Source organism: Paramisgurnus dabryanus, chromosome 5 (genome assembly GCF_030506205.2).
Source record: "Paramisgurnus dabryanus chromosome 5, PD_genome_1.1, whole genome shotgun sequence".
NCBI lineage: Eukaryota > Metazoa > Chordata > Actinopteri > Cypriniformes > Cobitidae > Paramisgurnus > Paramisgurnus dabryanus.
In genome coordinates, this window is record NC_133341.1 from 10,932,232 (window position 1) to 10,951,919 (window position 19,688).

The 19,688-nt window shown below is 35.2% G+C and overlaps 1 protein-coding gene and 1 long non-coding RNA gene across 2 annotated transcripts in view; both read right to left on the reverse strand.

Moving 5' to 3' along the window:
- Positions 1–19,688, reverse strand: part of pigl (phosphatidylinositol glycan anchor biosynthesis, class L) — a 48,790-nt gene that overhangs the window by 22,385 nt on the left and 6,717 nt on the right. Inside the window, exon 3 of the mRNA XM_065267092.2 lies at positions 11,274–11,364. Within this exon, the coding sequence (XP_065123164.2) occupies positions 11,274–11,364 (91 nt within the window). The remainder of the gene's footprint in view (positions 1–11,273; positions 11,365–19,688) is intronic.
- Positions 6,042–8,836, reverse strand: LOC135728057 (uncharacterized). Its single transcript, XR_012336689.1, has 4 exons — positions 7,279–8,836; positions 7,049–7,196; positions 6,894–6,959; positions 6,042–6,818 (listed from the first exon to the last, which is right to left on the reverse strand). It is a non-coding gene; the product is annotated as an uncharacterized lncRNA (long non-coding RNA).

Here is a 19,688-nt window from a genome sequence, read left to right on the forward strand (position 1 = left end):
TGTATATTATACAAAGAGTCTTATAGTGTCTGCTCTGACAAAAATAAATTATTATTTTAGATTTTAGGACAAATGACTGCGTCTATCTTATAAATACAACTTGATATATACGTTTGTTTTGTCAATAGACTTCTTTAAAGTCACGCAAGAATAAAATATTTTAGTTGTAACTGGTTAAACTTAAATGTACTATTATCTATTTAACTATAAGCTATATTTTCTGAGCAGATATTTTTCTGTTTCTGATACTGGTCTTATAACAGTGTGTGGGAGATGATGGCTGTTCACAGCAGGTGGCGGGTTGTAAACTAGGGTCTTTTTAAAACTGTAGTGGTAAAAAATGTAATAGCACATTGACAAAAATAAAGCATTTGGTTGTAACAAATTATTTAATGAAATATTCAGTATGTGTATAGCGATGAACGGTGTCAAAATCACCGGGGTCCCAACAATACTATAGTCTTTAGACTAAAGGGTATTTATTTTAATATAAATAAAATCTTAATCTTTTCGTGCACAATATTCTGATCACGCCATTAGATTGTGTACCAGCGTTTACAATAGAGAACATACGCGGATGAGTGTTCATATACACCGTTAAGAAACTTTTTTTTAAACGATTAAAGACATTTTCAAATCATCTTATGGGGTTTGTTTTAAATTAATGACATCTTAAAACCAACAGGGAATATGTGTTCATTACACAATAAAATGTAATTCTGGCCGCTCTGACAAAATAAGGGTTTAATTTTAGATTTAGTGAATTCTTTAATCAAGGCTCTGATTAAAACACATGAATGCGCGAACCACAGTTGCCAGAGAACGTACGCTGAGGCGCTCTTATGGCGTTAAGAACCTTTTTATTGTTTAAGACATTTTGACCCCATTTCCTGGTTTTGTGTCCGCTGTGGATCCCAACCTCTATGTGTTTATTATACAACAAATGCAATTCTGTCAGCATTTCTAATTTAGAACGCCTTTGATTTAAACATGAGGGTTTTAAAATGAAACGTCCATGTGACTTTTATGACAAAAGCTATTCGATCTTAATTTTTTGTTTTAACATCCAAAAGTTTTATACACAGTCCATAATTAAACAACTAGGTGTGTATGAGTAAGATTATATCTAATGTCACACGAGCAGCACCAAATCACGCATGTGTCTGTGTGTGTGTGTGTGCAACCAGGCTGTTTATGTGTGGGCGTGTTTATGAGCCTGTGTCTTTGCAATGTGTGTGTGCGTGTGTGTGTGTGTGTGTGTGTGTGTGTGTGTGTGTGTGTGTGTGTGTGTGTTTGCATGGGGGTCTATGATGTCTCTGTTTGTTACTAAAGTTTTGATATTAAGTCTGTGTCCTCATTGACAATAAGTAAGGGTTTTTAGATGTAGGCTTTATTACACAGATACTGATTAAATCATGTTATGCATTATTTGCGATTTAAAGAAACTTAAAAGGTTTAAGACATTTTATCTCACATTGTGGTGTTGTTTTTTAATTAATGTAACCTTAAAACCCTCTGTTATCCATTTAGGGAACAATAAAATGTTAGCAAATATTATTTATCAAAGTTGACGATGTTATAAGCCAGGATGTCACTAACGTGACAACAAACATTTATTTAAAGACAAAACATTTTAACAAAATTGCCATGGCTTACAGAGACACACTAGACTTAATAATAAAAATAAAAATATACTATTCGAACATCCTAACCTGGTATTAGGTTAGATTAGGTTTTAAGGTCAATCAGCGTCTTTAGCTTTACAACTTACAGCACAAAACCCCCAATGACAGGATTTTTATGAAGTGGAGCAGACCCTTGGTATGCCTGTGGGGTTAGGTACAACTAAGGTCAACATCTATCAGTGCATAATAAGCAAACATGAAATTATATTTTAACTATGGTTTGTTAATGATGTTGCTAGGTTCGCGTATTTTTTCTGAAACAAACTATTCTTTTCAAACTTAGTTAGGATACACACGTTTGTCGCCTCAAACACCTGATCAAAGTTTTTCTTCGCTAGCGACAACTAATGTCTGAGATTTTGTAAATTCATCAGATGTTTCTTACTTGTGTATTTTCTTAAACAAACTTTTTCTTTTCAATCTTAGACAGTCTTCATACGTTTGTCTTTCGATAAGTTGTTCATAGTTTTTCTTCGCTAGTGTCAACTCATGTATGAGATTTGTAAATTTCATCATATGTTCTTACATGTGTATTTTCTGAAACAAATTTATGCTTTTCAAACTCAGGTAGTCATCATACTTTTGTCTCTACATACATTTGTTCAAAGTTTCTTGTAGCTAGTGTCAACTGATGTCTGAGATTTTGTAAATTCAACAGATGGTCTTACGTGTGTATTTCTTAAACAAACATGTTGCTGTTCAAACTTAGGCAGTGTTCATACGTTTGTCTTTTCATAAGTTGTTCATAGTTTTTATTTGTTAGCGTCAACTAATGACAGAGATTTTGTAAACTCATCAGATTCAAACAAAACTCATTCATTTCTGTAGTTTATGTAACACCTTGTCAAACTCTTAAAGGTAGTACTATCTGTTTAAAACAACAATGCAAAGTATTTTAGATTTACTTGATAAATCTTTTACATCAAAACAAACTAGGATAGCAATATGTTTGAATCTGTAACAGGTGATACCACCAATAGCGTGATGTACATAACAAAGTCTGTAAAATAATAAAGATTGATTAGGTTTTTATTTAGTAAACCTTTTAACACAAAGTGTAGAGTCTTTTGTATGTAACAACAAAGATGCGATGAAACAACGCAAAACAAGAGAGGATGCGTTTGTTAAAACACATATAAATTAAGATGCATACATCTACAAATGGGGCAATGTTTGAAATAGTTTGGCCGTATAGCCTCTAAATTCGGGACCAATAGATTAAAGACATTGCCCCATTTGTAGATGTATGCATCTTAATTTATATGTGTTTTAACAAACGCATCCTCTCTTGTTTTGCGTTGTTTCATCGCATCTTTGTTGTTACATACAAAAGACTCTACACTTTGTGTTAAAAGGTTTACTAAATAAAAACCTAATCAATCTTTATTATTTTACAGACTTTGTTATGTACATCACGCTATTGGTGGTATCACCTGTTACAGATTCAAACATATTGCTATCCTAGTTTGTTTTGATGTAAAAGATTTATCAAGTAAATCTAAAATACTTTGCATTGTTGTTTTAAACAGATAGTACTACCTTTAAGAGTTTGACAAGGTGTTACATAAACTACAGAAATGAATGAGTTTTGTTTGAATCTGATGAGTTTACAAAATCTCTGTCATTAGTTGACGCTAACAAATAAAAACTATGAACAACTTATGAAAAGACAAACGTATGAACACTGCCTAAGTTTGAACAGCAACATGTTTGTTTAAGAAATACACACGTAAGACCATCTGTTGAATTTACAAAATCTCAGACATCAGTTGACACTAGCTACAAGAAACTTTGAACAAATGTATGTAGAGACAAAAGTATGATGACTACCTGAGTTTGAAAAGCATAAATTTGTTTCAGAAAATACACATGTAAGAACATATGATGAAATTTACAAATCTCATACATGAGTTGACACTAGCGAAGAAAAACTATGAACAACTTATCGAAAGACAAACGTATGAAGACTGTCTAAGATTGAAAAGAAAAAGTTTGTTTAAGAAAATACACAAGTAAGAAACATCTGATGAATTTACAAAATCTCAGACATTAGTTGTCGCTAGCGAAGAAAAACTTTGATCAGGTGTTTGAGGCGACAAACGTGTGTATCCTAACTAAGTTTGAAAAGAAAAGTTTGTTTCAGAAAAAATACGCGAACCTAGCAACATCATTAACAAACCATAGTTAAAATATAATTTCATGTTTGCTTATTATGCACTGATAGATGTTGACCTTAGTTGTACCTAACCCCACAGGCATACCAAGGGTCTGCTCCACTTCATAAAAATCCTGTCATTGGGGGTTTTGTGCTGTAAGTTGTAAAGCTAAAGACGCTGATTGACCTTAAAACCTAATCTAACCTAATACCAGGTTAGGATGTTCGAATAGTATATTTTTATTTTTATTATTAAGTCTAGTGTGTCTCTGTAAGCCATGGCAATTTTGTTAAAATGTTTTGTCTTTAAATAAATGTTTGTTGTCACGTTAGTGACATCCTGGCTTATAACATCGTCAACTTTGATAAATAATATTTGCTAACATTTTATTGTTCCCTAAATGGATAACAGAGGGTTTTAAGGTTACATTAATTAAAAAACAACACCACAATGTGAGATAAAATGTCTTAAACCTTTTAAGTTTCTTTAAATCGCAAATAATGCATAACATGATTTAATCAGTATCTGTGTAATAAAGCCTACATCTAAAAACCCTTACTTATTGTCAATGAGGACACAGACTTAATATCAAAACTTTAGTAACAAACAGAGACATCATAGACCCCCATGCAAACACACACACACACACACACACACACACACACACACACACACACACACACACGCACACACACATTGCAAAGACACAGGCTCATAAACACGCCCACACATAAACAGCCTGGTTGCACACACACACACACAGACACATGCGTGATTTGGTGCTGCTCGTGTGACATTAGATATAATCTTACTCATACACACCTAGTTGTTTAATTATGGACTGTGTATAAAACTTTTGGATGTTAAAACAAAAAATTAAGATCGAATAGCTTTTGTCATAAAAGTCACATGGACGTTTCATTTTAAAACCCTCATGTTTAAATCAAAGGCGTTCTAAATTAGAAATGCTGACAGAATTGCATTTGTTGTATAATAAACACATAGAGGTTGGGATCCACAGCGGACACAAAACCAGGAAATGGGGTCAAAATGTCTTAAACAATAAAAAGGTTCTTAACGCCATAAGAGCGCCTCAGCGTACGTTCTCTGGCAACTGTGGTTCGCGCATTCATGTGTTTTAATCAGAGCCTTGATTAAAGAATTCACTAAATCTAAAATTAAACCCTTATTTTGTCAGAGCGGCCAGAATTACATTTTATTGTGTAATGAACACATATTCCCTGTTGGTTTTAAGATGTCATTAATTTAAAACAAACCCCATAAGATGATTTGAAAATGTCTTTAATCGTTTAAAAAAAAGTTTCTTAACGGTGTATATGAACACTCATCCGCGTATGTTCTCTATTGTAAACGCTGGTACACAATCTAATGGCGTGATCAGAATATTGTGCACGAAAAGATTAAGATTTTATTTATATTAAAATAAATACCCTTTAGTCTAAAGACTATAGTATTGTTGGGACCCCGGTGATTTTGACACCGTTCATCGCTATACACATACTGAATATTTCATTAAATAATTTGTTACAACCAAATGCTTTATTTTTGTCAATGTGCTATTACATTTTTTACCACTACAGTTTTAAAAAGACCCTAGTTTACAACCCGCCACCTGCTGTGAACAGCCATCATCTCCCACACACTGTTATAAGACCAGTATCAGAAACAGAAAAATATCTGCTCAGAAAATATAGCTTATAGTTAAATAGATAATAGTACATTTAAGTTTAACCAGTTACAACTAAAATATTTTATTCTTGCGTGACTTTAAAGAAGTCTATTGACAAAACAAACGTATATATCAAGTTGTATTTATAAGATAGACGCAGTCATTTGTCCTAAAATCTAAAATAATAATTTATTTTTGTCAGAGCAGACACTATAAGACTCTTTGTATAATATACACATATTAACACATGTTTTAAGAAGCCTTTAATTAAAAATAAAACCCCAAAATGGGGTGAATACGTCTTAAAAACATTTAAAAGTTTATTAACGTCATATGTAAGTTTCTCTGTCACCATCTGTGCACGTATACACATGTCTTAGTCAGAGACTTGGTTAAAGACTCCCCTAAATCTAAAATAAAATCCTATTTTGTCATAGTGGACAGAATTACATTTATTAAGGTTATTTTAAAACGGCATATATGAACACTCACCCGGCGCTTTGTCAGGCACCGTCGGATCTTTAATACGTGTGAATCTATAGAGCAGGTCATGAAAAGATTCACGGAACTCATGAATCGTTTAAAATTTTATTTAGTTTAGACTTTCGTCTAAAGATTATAGTATTGCCGGCTCCGAAGGTTATGGCTCAGATCATTGCTTAAACTATACACGTATACGGAATATTTCATTAAATAACTTGTGATGTTACAAACAAATGTTTTAATCGTAGCATTGTTCATGATTTGTCTAAATCTAAAATAAACATTTTACTTTTTTGACACCGTAATGGGGGATTGTTTTACCAACATTGAGTTTTAGAAATCTTTAATCGCTTTACAACACGCACCCCTGTGAAAGAATGCAGGTCTTGTGCGAAAGGAGGGAGGAAGGGTGATATCTGACATCAAATGCCTAAACACAAGCTGTCACACGAGCCGTCATTAAACATAACAGCATACGCTTGACATAAAACACACACAGTCAATTGATCTAAAATCTAATATAAAAATTTATTTATGTCAGAGCAGACAATATAAGACTCATTGTATAATATACACATTTTCACACATGTTTTAAGAAGCCTTTGATTAAAAATAAACCCTAAAATGCGGTGAAAACGTCTTAAACAAGCTCTGTGGACAAATCAAACTAGGTATCCAGTATCCGAAATGTTTTAAATCCAATTTGCCACAAAATGTTTAAAATGTCCCCAGACAAATCCAAAAAGTCTCTGATTTTAATCTTTTTTAAAGATACGTCCAAAGCGTTGTGGTCTGTATCCTAACCTGTAAACAGATAAAAACAAAGTTATTAGGACAAATATCTAAATAAAACAATTTTCTTATGCAAGATAAACGTACCGTGGAGATCCGCTATATATTTTGCAATAGTACACACAACGTTCGCTTTGCCTCTGATATCCAAACCTTTAAAACAGATAACACATGTTATTAGAAAATATTAAACCAAACCAGTTTGTTTAAATCTATTGTAACAGGATTAAATAAAAACACACCGGACAACACGAGCCAGTCGGCGTCTCTTTTGTTCCAAGATTTCCGTGTTACGCTGCGGGAGGTTCTAGTCTCGGTCTGACTTTTTTGTTCAGGCCACTCTTCTCCGCGATTTACCAGGAATAGTTAATACCAGTTTAGACAATTTCGCTGCAATACCAGAGATCGAATTTTTAGTTTTTAAATAAATCATACAAAATACTGGCACGAACACAGCGAAACACATACATACCAATAGACTTGAGTATAACAGCTCTGCTCCATCCAAACTGATTCCGGGAGATCTCTTGTCGCTCCCCAATAAAGGTTCGGTCATAAACTTTCAAAGATTACATCACACGACCCCCACACAAACACACACTGACATAATATCAGCATCAGAAAACTTTGTGTCTGAACAGAAAATAGACTAGTTCGATAGAAAATATCGGCTTTAAGTTTAACCAGTTACAACTAAAATATTTTATTCTTGCGTGACTTTAAAGAAGTCTCTTTACAAAACAAACGTATTATCAAGTTGTATTTATAAGACACACGCAGTCAATTCCCCTAAACCTAAAAAATACTTTATTTTTGTCAGAGCAGACAATATAAGACTCTTTGTATAATATACACATATTCACACATGTTTTAAGAAGCCTTTAATTAAAAATAAAACCCCAAAATGGGGTGAATACGTCTTAAAAACATTTAAAAGTTTATTAACGTCATATGTAAGTTTCTCTGTCACCATCTGTGCACGTATACACATGTCTTAGTCAGAGACTTGGTTAAAGACTCCCCTAAATCTAAAATAAAATCCTATTTTGCCATAGTGGACAGAATTACATTTATTAACATTATTTTAAAATGGCAGATATGAACACTCACCCGGCGCTTTGTCAGGCACCGCCGGATCTTTAATACGCGTGAAACTATAGTGCAGGTTATGAAAAGATTCACGGAATTCCTGAACCGTTTAAAAATTTATTTAGTTTAGACTATCGTCTAAAGAATGTAGTATTGACGGCTCCGAAGGTAATGGCTCAGGTCATTGCTTAAACTATACCCGTATACAGAATATTTAATTAAATAACTTGTGATGTTACAATCAAAAGTTTTAATCAGAGACATGGTTAAAGATTCCCCTAAATCTAAAATAAATTCCTATTTTGCCATAGTGGACAGAATTACATTTATTAACTTTATTTTAAATGACAGATATGAACAATCACCCGACGCTTTGTCAGACACCGCCGGATCTTTAATACGCGTGAAACTGTAGACCAGGTCATGAAAAGATTCCCGGACTTCGTGAACCGTTTAAAATTTTATTTAGTTCAGACTTTGTGTCTGATCAGAAACTATAGCTCGATAGAAAACATCGGCTTTAAGCGTAGCCTGGTACATCTAATATATATATATATATATGATTAGTGATTGCCTTTAAATAAACTTATGCTGTTGCAAAACTTTAGATTCAACAACACACCCGCGGTGTGAAAGTCAGTATTGAGAAGCGCACGGGGCGAGCAAAGGTGGGAGGATGGTTGAGGTCTGACATCAAATGTCAATAAACAGTAAATGTCGAAACACGAGCCGTCATTAAACATGACACCATACGCTTAACATAAAACACACTCAGGAAAAACAATCACTCTAAATGACCGGCAATAAAACCATTAAATACTTTCTGTCTAAAGTTGACAACTTGTACAGATTTTGATTGATGGTCCCGCCCCCTGTCAAAGGGTCATAAAAACGACCTGTCAGATAGCAACTGTCACCGGGTGGGGGAGGGGGTCATAAAAGTTTGACGAGTGCCGTCCCGTTACAACTACTATTATTTTTAAATATGTGACATTTTTTTTATTGGGGCCAGTGAAAATTTTGACAGGGCAAGTGAAAACCTGAACCACTGACCCGACTGTGCCAGTATAAAAAATTATTTGCGCTGAGCCCTGTCATTGCTTTAAATGTTAAAATACATAAAAAAGCCAAGCTAATATAAAAATATGCAATACATAAATATTACAATTGAGACTATTAATAAAATGTGCTGTGGCGGGCACCTCACAGACCCGCGGGCACCATGTTGGAGACCACTGATATAAAACATGCTAAGAACATTCGATCAACATCATCTCATATTTGACAGAGGCAGAGTTTTGCGGCTTTTGCATCTGAATTCTTTAAATATTTTGGAAGTCAATGGATACCGTCAGTCTCAGGCTTACCATCATTTAACAAAATAGTTATTTGTTGTAGTTTCAATGGAAATTGCAAATGTTAACTAATTTAAACATGTTAATTCATTTAAATTGATTGCACACAATGTACTCTTTTACACGAACACAACCCGTACAACTCACAGTAATACAATACACATCTGTACAAACCAAAGGAGCAAGATTGGAAGCATCAACGTTTAATTTTTTCACTGATTTCACTTTAATTTCAATCGTTGGTGAGGCCTTACAATATTAAAGATATTAAGGCAGATTGTTCTAGTAATAATTTAGGATGATTTTATGTAGAAAACAAGAAAATGACTTTAACTGGGTTTTCACAGGCAGGCTCACATTTGTGTAACAATGCCATAAACCTTCACACAATCCTGCATGAAAGTAAAAGTCAAACTGCATTTTAATGTATTATCTTAATATCAGTTTTCCACGCCCACAGCCTCATAGCCATAATAGTTGATAATAGTTGACAAGAACATTTAAAAGATGGGGGACATTAACCAAGCAGCACTGCAAGAGCACTAAAAGTTTAGTAATATAAAATTGAATGTGGAGAGAGAGAGACAGAGAGAAAGATTAAATGGTACGTAGCTGAAACATAAAAAAGGTTAGTTCTAATCTCGATTTCAAATTCTTTTGGGATATTTTATGGAAGTTATTTGTGCAGGCTGATAGATATCTCTGCGTTGGCTTGCCAACATTGACCCTGGGGAACCACATGTCTGCTTCAGCCGGGTTCAGCTGTATTATGAGACATTACAGCATGTGAAATTAGGGCTAAATACAGGGGGCCAATGACAGGTCGGTCTGAGTGTATTAATCCTTCAGATACGGTCTCACTTAAGACGACTTTATGAGAAAGACACAAGCTGCCATAATTGCCAGGACGATGTTTTGATAAAGTGAAAGCTGGAATTTGCCAAAGTCTCTACAGGGATATACCCTAAGCATGTGAGGGCCTTAAATTTAGATTTGACTGTCATGTGACCATTTAAAGCCTTTCTTATTCTGATAGAGGATCACTGTTTCGTGCTTATTTCAACATTAATATTTAAAGAGGTTTAAAAATGTATAACGCATTAAATTGTGACCGTATCATTGATACACTTCTTGTATATATATACACATTACTGTATATTTATTTTTGGACTCTCCCCAGAGTTTATCTGCAACCCAAAAATTGAAACTTGAGTTTGCTAATCACAGTTGTGTTAAAAAAATACTTGACGATTACTTGAACATTTTTTGGACATAACACTTGTACACACATTCACCGACCTGCCTATATCTAAACACTAGTTTCATAGTCAAATTTTTGTAAACCAAACATTTAAGTTATATTAAGAAACATTCTCTGTGAGAATAAATGAACACGCTTGAAACTGTAAAAAAAATTATTCTGTGCCTTATTAAATTTAACTTAAAAGAAATTATTAAATTCTATTAAAAAATGTAAAAAGTAAAAAAAACACAAAAAATAAGTTAATTCTAAATTAACTAATTATTGAGTACATTTCACTTAATTTTATTATGTAAATATAACTAACTAGGCAGTGGGTTTGTACTTCCCAGCATGCTTTGCATGGCACTGCATTTGGAGAGTAAAATTTGAAATTAAACGCTATTTTTTGTGTTTTTAACAAAAAAGAAAGACTTGTTAGTGTTTCAGGCTAAATTGTTTTTGAGATTTAGAAGAGTTTCTGTTTCTGTTTTGAGTTTTGTGGTTACCATCATTCAGAAGAGTGGTGCTTGAAATTACTGAAATTACTCATAAATTATAAGTACACTCAATTGATAAATTATAAGTACACTCAACTTAAAAAATATATGTGGAGTTAGATTAATTAATTGTGTGTGCTGCATCTTGTCATAGTAAAATTAAGTAAATTCAACATAAAAAAATTTCAGATTAAAAAAATGTCTTTCATGATTGAAATGCATAGTTGGGGTGGTCCTGATTGGACCCTTTGTACTGTATATAAACCTTCTAGAAGTTTCCTACCAGGCTTATTGTGGAGGTTTCAATGTGTTTGATGATAAGAGAGGAGATCAGTGCAGTGCTCCACTGGACTGTTGGGTCATCTGGAAGCTCTCTGCAGGTAGAAGAGAAGAAAAAAATATCATGTTTTTATATTATACAGTACACATTTTCTATATTTTTGTTTTAGACACAGGAGACAGTATGCAGACAACAAGAGTTTCGTATTTTCTGAGGAAAATATACACGGAGTCCATGCTAATATATCGGTCTTCATACTAGGATGCTGTAGTAGATGGTTGTAAAGACATTTCTATGTAGGTGCTAAGTGGTCCGGTATGATTTACAGTATATTGTATTGTTATGTGGTTGTTAGATGATTGATTGCTTACTAGCCTATGTTAAAAGAGTCCATCTCAAAGACTCTATAATATTTTGGTCTTCATATATTGCTTGGGTGTTAGCAATGCAAAGATTGTGGGTTCGATCCCATGAAACACAAATGTTAATAAAATGTAGATTAAATAGTCGCTTTGGATAAAATGTTTAAATGTTCACTGCATATATTTTTTCACCCATTTTATTACACAGCAGGGTCCTGGGATAGAAACATTCATAGCACAAACAACAACAAGTTACACATAGGATTAGCACATATAACATAGGATTAGCATAAGAGTATTTGAATTCCTAACCTTAAAGGGATAGTTCACCCAAAATTGAAAATTCTGTCATTATTTACTCACAGACACATTGTTAGTAATCTGTATTGATTTCTTTGTTCTGCTGAACACAAAGATATATATTTTGATCAATGTTTGTAACCAAACCGTTTTTGAGCACCATTAATTTAAATAGTACTATTTTTATCTACTATGGAAGTCAATGGTGCTTCTGTTTCCTGCGTTATTACAAATATATTCATTTATACCAGTTTAGAACAACATGACGGTGACTAAATGAGGACAGAATTTTCATTTTTGGGTGAACAATCCCTTTAAGTATAAGCAATATTGATGCCTAAGCAAGCACGATTCATGAGTGACAATTTACAATGGTAAAAATACAAATGAAGGAAGCACATCTGTAAAAATGGCACTATCTTTGTGTTCTTTGTGTGATATTGACATGGACTGACCATTTCAAACCAACACACACACACACACACACACACACACACACAACTACAAAACAGCGAGGTCATAGAAGGGCCGGTTCTGGCCTGAGAGCTGCATTGGTGAATAAGAGTGTCTCTATCTGATTTACTGCCTCAGTCTTACTACAGCTCAGCTGGAATGCATCCCACAGTCCTCTTTAAAGTCTGGGATCAAAGGTCACCAGGGCTTTTCCCTTCCATACAACTATAACTACTGCTTAGGAAAAACAAAGGCTATGTATCATTCTCCTTCCTAAACACAACAGGCCTTTTTTCTTTCACTTGAACACCCCATAGAGCTGCTGTTTTGTGCATGTTTTTTTGTTTGTTCGCTTGGTACTTTTTACTCCTAGACACCCTTATCAAATATCGACCAGTAGAGATAAAGAGTAAACGCTGATTGCAGAGTAAACATATAGTTTGAACAGAGCTCTGTTCCAAAATCTAGCAATCTACCTAGACAGTATTTAAAGACACCTTCTCTGTATGAGGTTTGCTGATTAAAATTACAAGGCAGCACTGCATGTATTCTTCACAGTCAAGGCAATCCCATAATGCATTGCGTTGAACTGACTTGAAAACAAATCCATGATGGTATATGCAACAAGACAAATGTTAAAGAACACCTATTGTCCAATTCACATGTTTACATTTCCTTTGGTGTATTTTCCGGACAATAAGTCGCTCTGGGGTATAAGTCGCATCAGTCAAAAATGCGTTTTGAAGAGGAAAACCATATATAAGTCGCACTGGACTATATGTTGCGTTTATTAAAAAAATAATTTCACAAAATCCAAGCTAAAGAACAAACATTTAATCTGGAAGGCAAGTTATTCAACTAAACAATAGCACAGAACAGCAGGTTGAATAAGTGTCCGTACTCCGTACATGTTAAAGTAACATAAACCGTTATTTACACAATACACAATAGCATACAGAACATATGTGGGAGGCTGAATAGGCTAAATTAACACAACAAGCCAAATCAAGTTCAAAAAGGTCCCAAAGTCATTCCACATCACTGAATCCATTGAATTACAAAAATACAGGAGCAGCATAGAGCGGACTCTCCCGGCTGTAGATAGTAATGGTTTCTTTTGGTTCATATGAAATAATTTTGACATCGCACCTGACTATAAGTTCCAGCACCCGCCAAACTATGAAAAAATTGCGACTTATAATCCAAAAAATACGGTTGTACATGTTAACGATAGGGATGGGACGATAACCGGTTTCACGATTAACCATGATAAAATGTCCTGACGGTTAGTAATATCGTTTAAAATTTAATTATCATTACAACCGTGATTTTGAAAACTTGCGGAAAAAAATTGTCTAACCAAATCAGTTTGACACAGGCGCGTACAACATATTTTTTGGCACAAGAAGGCATTTAAGGGATAATGTATTGTATTCATTCACAGTAAACTTATTAGACAGATTTATTTATATTTTTTTACCACACAAATAATTTCAGGGACATGAAATATTAAATTGTGATTTTCAAAAATAAAACTTCAAATATTTTCAGTGTGTGTATCAGTTCTTTTTGAACATTTCCATCTCATTTTAACAAAACCATGATAATATTGATAACCGTGATAACTTTGGTCACTATAATCATGATATAAAATTTTCATACCGTCCCATTCCTAGTTAACGATATGCAAAAGGTACATAACATATCCAAATGTAAAAGATGACGCGAGTTATCGTCTCCAACGTAAATCTCTTTTCTTGGACTAAACAAACACATGGATTGTAGGCAACAGTTTACTTCCTGGGATTGGTGATGTAGACAAGGCCGAAATTATTATCATAATTCCTCCCGCTTGGACTCACAGCCTGTAAATTAACTCCTTTTAGCATTGCATTGTGAGCGTATCTTTCAAACTTGGTAAGGGGCGTCACATTTCCGGCTGACATCAGAGGTATTCAGGCCAATCACAACATACAAATTAGCTGGCCAATCAGGGACATGGAGCTTTTCGAATCCGTGCGTTTCAGGAAGAGAGTGAAATCTGGAGCTACAAAAATGCACGGTATGTGGAAAATAATGTGTTTTTTATCAAAAACCACGCAAACAAATTGTATTATTTTTTAGCAATGAAATAAATGCTCTTTAATTATATGCAGTTTTAATAAAAAGTAAGATTGTGTGCACCATGTATATTCATGCCAACCACAGTATCCCATCATAAGCTAAGCAGTATGCTAATTTCAATCTCTATTGATGTCTCTATTGACGTCTGTGATTGGCTGAGCTGGCATTGCACACCAGTTGGCACAGAATGTGTTAAAAACAGCCATCAGTAAAATCCCAGCTCAAGGTCAGGAGGTAAAACAGGAAGGTAGAAGTTAGCAAGAGAGAAACAAATACAGAGAGAGAGAATCAGAGTGATACAAGGCCACTCCCCTTCTCTCTTCACAATGGAGCTTGACAGTTGATTCGCATCTGTTGTGATGGATTTGCACACAAATCAAACGTAGGTCAGGGTCATGTGGGTCGCCTCTAGAAAATGCGAGATGATATGCTGGTAGAAAAGGAAGATTCAGCGATTAAGAGTGATGAGTGATGTAGCATTTGCACTACAAAGACTTAGATTACACATGATATGTAAAATACATTTTGGATGATCAAATGTCCAACAATTTTTTCGTGATCAAGTTTAAACCATATTGAGTGTAGTATAGTTGAAAATGCATGTGACTTCAGCACATTTGGAGTGTTGGCACTAATGCGTCTAGCTGATGGAAAATTTGGAAAGCCCAAACATATTGAGACTTCTATTTTGTATAACAGACATTATGTAATGATGACACAGATCATTTGCTTTAGATAAAACCCTTTGCTGAATGAATAAAGGCAACTGAATACACATTACGTAAAGTACACTAATGTTATGCTAAAGTCACTTAAGACTTTTAATTTTAAATATTAAACTATTATTTTAGCCTGATCACTTAACATGCAGCCTCTATTCATACTTTGTTTAGCCTGTGTTGTTATGTCTAGTCCAGTTGGGCTAATTAAACAAACAAAAATTACATCTTTAACTTATAGAATCAGAAACAAAGAACATGGAACTGAGAGAGATAGGGAATAATGAAAAAAGACACATTATCCATCTGACCTTTCTCAAGATTAATCGAAACAGAGTTTTGGCCTCGCTATAGCAACAGTGTCAAATGCCCCATAGTAACCTCTCCTCTCCCTCCCTCTCTTTCTCTCGCTCACCGTATGTGGATGTGTAATTGCTTGCAGGCATTTGAATGTAACAGATGAACTTTGGCCTACTGAGGAGGCGGTTTGTGTCTATGGTTGAGCAGAGATGATGGGGAACTGGCAGCATTTGTTTTGTCTGGTCACATGGGCCCCTGACTGCCTTTCCTACAGGGCCCCAATGCATGCTGGGAGAAACTACTGAACGATAGTTAACCCTTCTGAAGAGATTTTAGATTCGCAGTCATGTTTGTGGTGATTTATTGAAGATAAAAATCAGATTTTTCAGTAAGAAACTTTACAGTGCAAAAGCCGGAATGTGCTCAAGTTGCATGCTTTATTCATATCAATGTTTAGTAAAAAGCCTATTCTAGCCATATATAGAAAACCTACAATAGGATTAGACTCTCAAATACTTGGCACAAAATAATAATAATTTCTTACATTTATATAGCGCTTTTCTGCAGCACTCAAAGTGCTTTACATATGAAATGGGGGATTCTTCTCAACCACCACCAATGTGCAGCATCCACCTGGATGATGCGACGGCAGCCATATTGCGCCAGAACTCCCACCACACACCAGCTTATTAGTGGAGAGGAGGTTTATGATGGGAGATAAGTAGGCCAATGGGAAAGTTTATAATAGCTCTGTAGCATCCAGTCATATAATACAGAGAACACGGCTTTATGATAAAATGCAAAAAGGAGATAAATCCAGTGAAAGGGTTAAATGTAATGCTTAATGTTTTTGCACTGGAAGAGATAGAAGTCATATATGTTCTTGAGAAAAAGAAAGATAGTGTTTTTCTAAGACAAGCTCTTGGCAGGGAGTGCATGTGCAGTTCTGTCTGTTAATACTGTTAGCAGAGCTCATCTCTCTGTGGGTCTTGACCTGCCATCAGTCCCAACACTTTCACCCGCCCTGACTTTCTGTCCTTTTCCTCCAGCCGATAAATCACACAGGGTTTAGATTCCTCATAAAATCAATGTGTAATTAAATATGGAGGGTGGGGAAGGGAGAAGAAGGGAGTGAAAATGCACGTCAGTGCTTTTGTTTAATTTTGTGTCTTTTATTATTTTTCTGCTGCTACTGTTTAAAACCTTTTTTATATTAATCCATTTTTTGCAAACGTTAGCTATGTTATAGTTAATTATTACTGATTGTAAATGGTAAATTAGAGCTGGCATCTTAATAAGCTCTAGATTTATTGGATGTGTGTAAAGCTAAAGAAAGCTTAAGCTGTATTATACGCTCATCAAATATCTTCACTTCAAATCTGCTTAATCCCAGCCTCAGGCCATTCAGAAATACTGCTTTGTTGAATCCGCTAAAAGCCATGTGGATTTTTCAGCAAGGCCACGTGCATGGAAGATGAATTAGATGAACACGATCACATATAAACTTGTGTCCCTTATGAGTATTTGGACTTGAATATAACTGGAATGTGGCAGTCACATGGATCACAGCACCCCCTAATGTATGGTTCAGTTTTTCATTTTAACTCTGTCACTTTTCATCATTTGCAGTGTTATAGTGGCATCAGTGAAACTCATTACTATGCCTTGTTCAAAGAAGAAGATTTTTTTTAAGTAAAGGGGCTTGCAGTTAAAGAAAGATACATTTTCAACCTCGGCATGCAGTAACATCATCACTCCTGACTACTGCCCCTCTCGCTCAAACTTCCTTCAATATAACTGTGCCTGAGGTCGCAGTGCTGTAAACTAAGGGCTCTTCCGCCATATAATATAGTTCTCATTTTTATCCGCTTCAAAAAATCCCTACGTTTTATTTTCTGCCAGCATACTTACATCATCACCATACTTACTTAAATTCATCCACATTTGGATCTGAATGGGGCTAGGCTAAATGCTAACACATTCACGACGCACTGAACACAGATTAAGTGCACACGTTAAATAAAGATAGGTTTGTATTAATTTGTCTAAGTTGAGGTAAGAACATAGTAAAATATTGAAAAACTGTGGTGTTTTCCTTTAAAACATGCAGTGTAAATGTAAATACTATAAATGTACAGTATAGAGATCAGTAAAAAATTGGTGTAACTGTAACTGCTGCTCTATTATCTGTATCCAGAGCCGGCTCTCCCTATAAGCGAACTAAGCGACTGCTTAGGGCCCCGCCCCCATTAGGGGACCCCCTAACTACAGATGGTCCTGGCCTGCGTCGCCACAGTTTATTCATATAAAGAATTAAAATTTGAAGTTCTCTGAATGACTTATTAGTAGGGCTGGGTATCGATTCAGATTTTCCAGATCGATTCGATTTCGATTCACAAGCTATCAAAACGATTCTATTTCGATTCTCGATTCAATTTTCGATTCTGGTTCTCGGGACGTTTTTTTTACTCAATTCTCGATTCAACTCAATGAATGTAGATTTAATACAAATACTATATTAATATAAAGAACAGTGAACAGCAGGTTACAAGTGGGAAATTAATAAAATCGATGAAGCACCTGAAACCATGAATGAATGACAGGCTTGCCTCTCGCTCCTTGGTAACATCGCACAAGGCAAAAAAGAGGGTGACATCTAGTAAAGAAGACTAGTAATTCGATTAACGTAAATCTTTCGTTCAATGTTTGCAGAAATAAATATGAAAGAAAAAAGTCGATTCTGCTTTTTGAGAATCGATTCTGAATTGACCACGTTTTAAAAAACTATTAATCGAAAAATCGATTTTTTTTATTTAAATTTAATTTAAACTATTCATATTGGCATCCACCTATATAATTAAGTTTGGATAGTTTATTGTTTTGCGTAAAATGACGGAGACTGACAGCTGTGAGACGCTGGCGGCAGCGGGTGCAGCTTTTGCAGTGTTGCCAGATCCCATTGTGAAAAATCCTCTTCAGACGTAGGATTTAAAGTTTTAGCAATTAATGTGACACTTTGGGAAATTTATAAAGTGAGAATATGCTGGTTAGTGTTAGGGACGTCTCTGATTTATTTTTGAAAGAGACGTTCTGAACTTTTTTTTCTTTATGGCCTATTTTGTTAGTTTTCGTACTAACATCTGACAACACAGGGTGACCAGCACCTAAACAGTGATCAAATTGCCATCATTCAGCGTGGGCAGGTTATTGTTGACACGATACTATTCTGTAAGACACACGCAATAATCATCATGACGCTTTTAACACTAAAAATCTGTAGAAAATAACCCTGGTACAAAGACGTTGAACAGTTGGGTTTAAATGAAATGTGTCAAAGAAATGTGTAAGCATTGGGTATGACGAAGGCTGTTATTTAATTCAGTTTAGGAGTTAGAATTAAAAAAAGACATGCTAAAAACATCCATAAGAGCATGAAACAAAGTTCTTGTTTATATTGCCTAATATTGCTTATTAAAACTATTAATATAATGCTATAATAAGCATTGTTGCATGAAACAATTATCCACCCTAACAGTACAGTATTTACTAATTGTGATATAATAAATAGGGGATAATATAACAATGTCCGCCCCAAAACATATGGACAGAGTGCGTATCTAAGGTTGTTTTCACATATGTTGGTGCGCACCGTGGTGCGGCCTCGGAGCGCACCAAAATACATTGTATCATTTTTCAGTTAGTGCGGTCCGTGTTCACATATATATATTTTTTACTTTACTCGAAATGCCGCACCGTACACCATGTGACAACAGTCAGCGCTGTCATTGGTCTCTGACAGCTCTTACCGTCTCATGACCACCCCCACATTTCCACGACAACCAGCTTAACAGAGAGAGCGCAGCTATCAAGGAGACAGCGAATCTCTATGCAACGGCCCAGGATTGGCTTGTTTGTTGTTAACCCACAATATAACACCCGGCTCACGTCACAACGAAAGCCCAGTGGCTCAAACATGTGGAGAACTTCCTGTATTTGGTTCGGCCCGAGGTCCAGCAGTGTTCACACCACAGGTGGGTCGCCCCAGAGTTCGGCAACAGCCGCTCCGAGACCACCTGTTTAGAGCGGTCTCGGAGCGGCTGTTTAGTGCGCACCCGAGTGCGGCTGTTGTGTTCACACTGACCCAAACGCACCGTACTCGG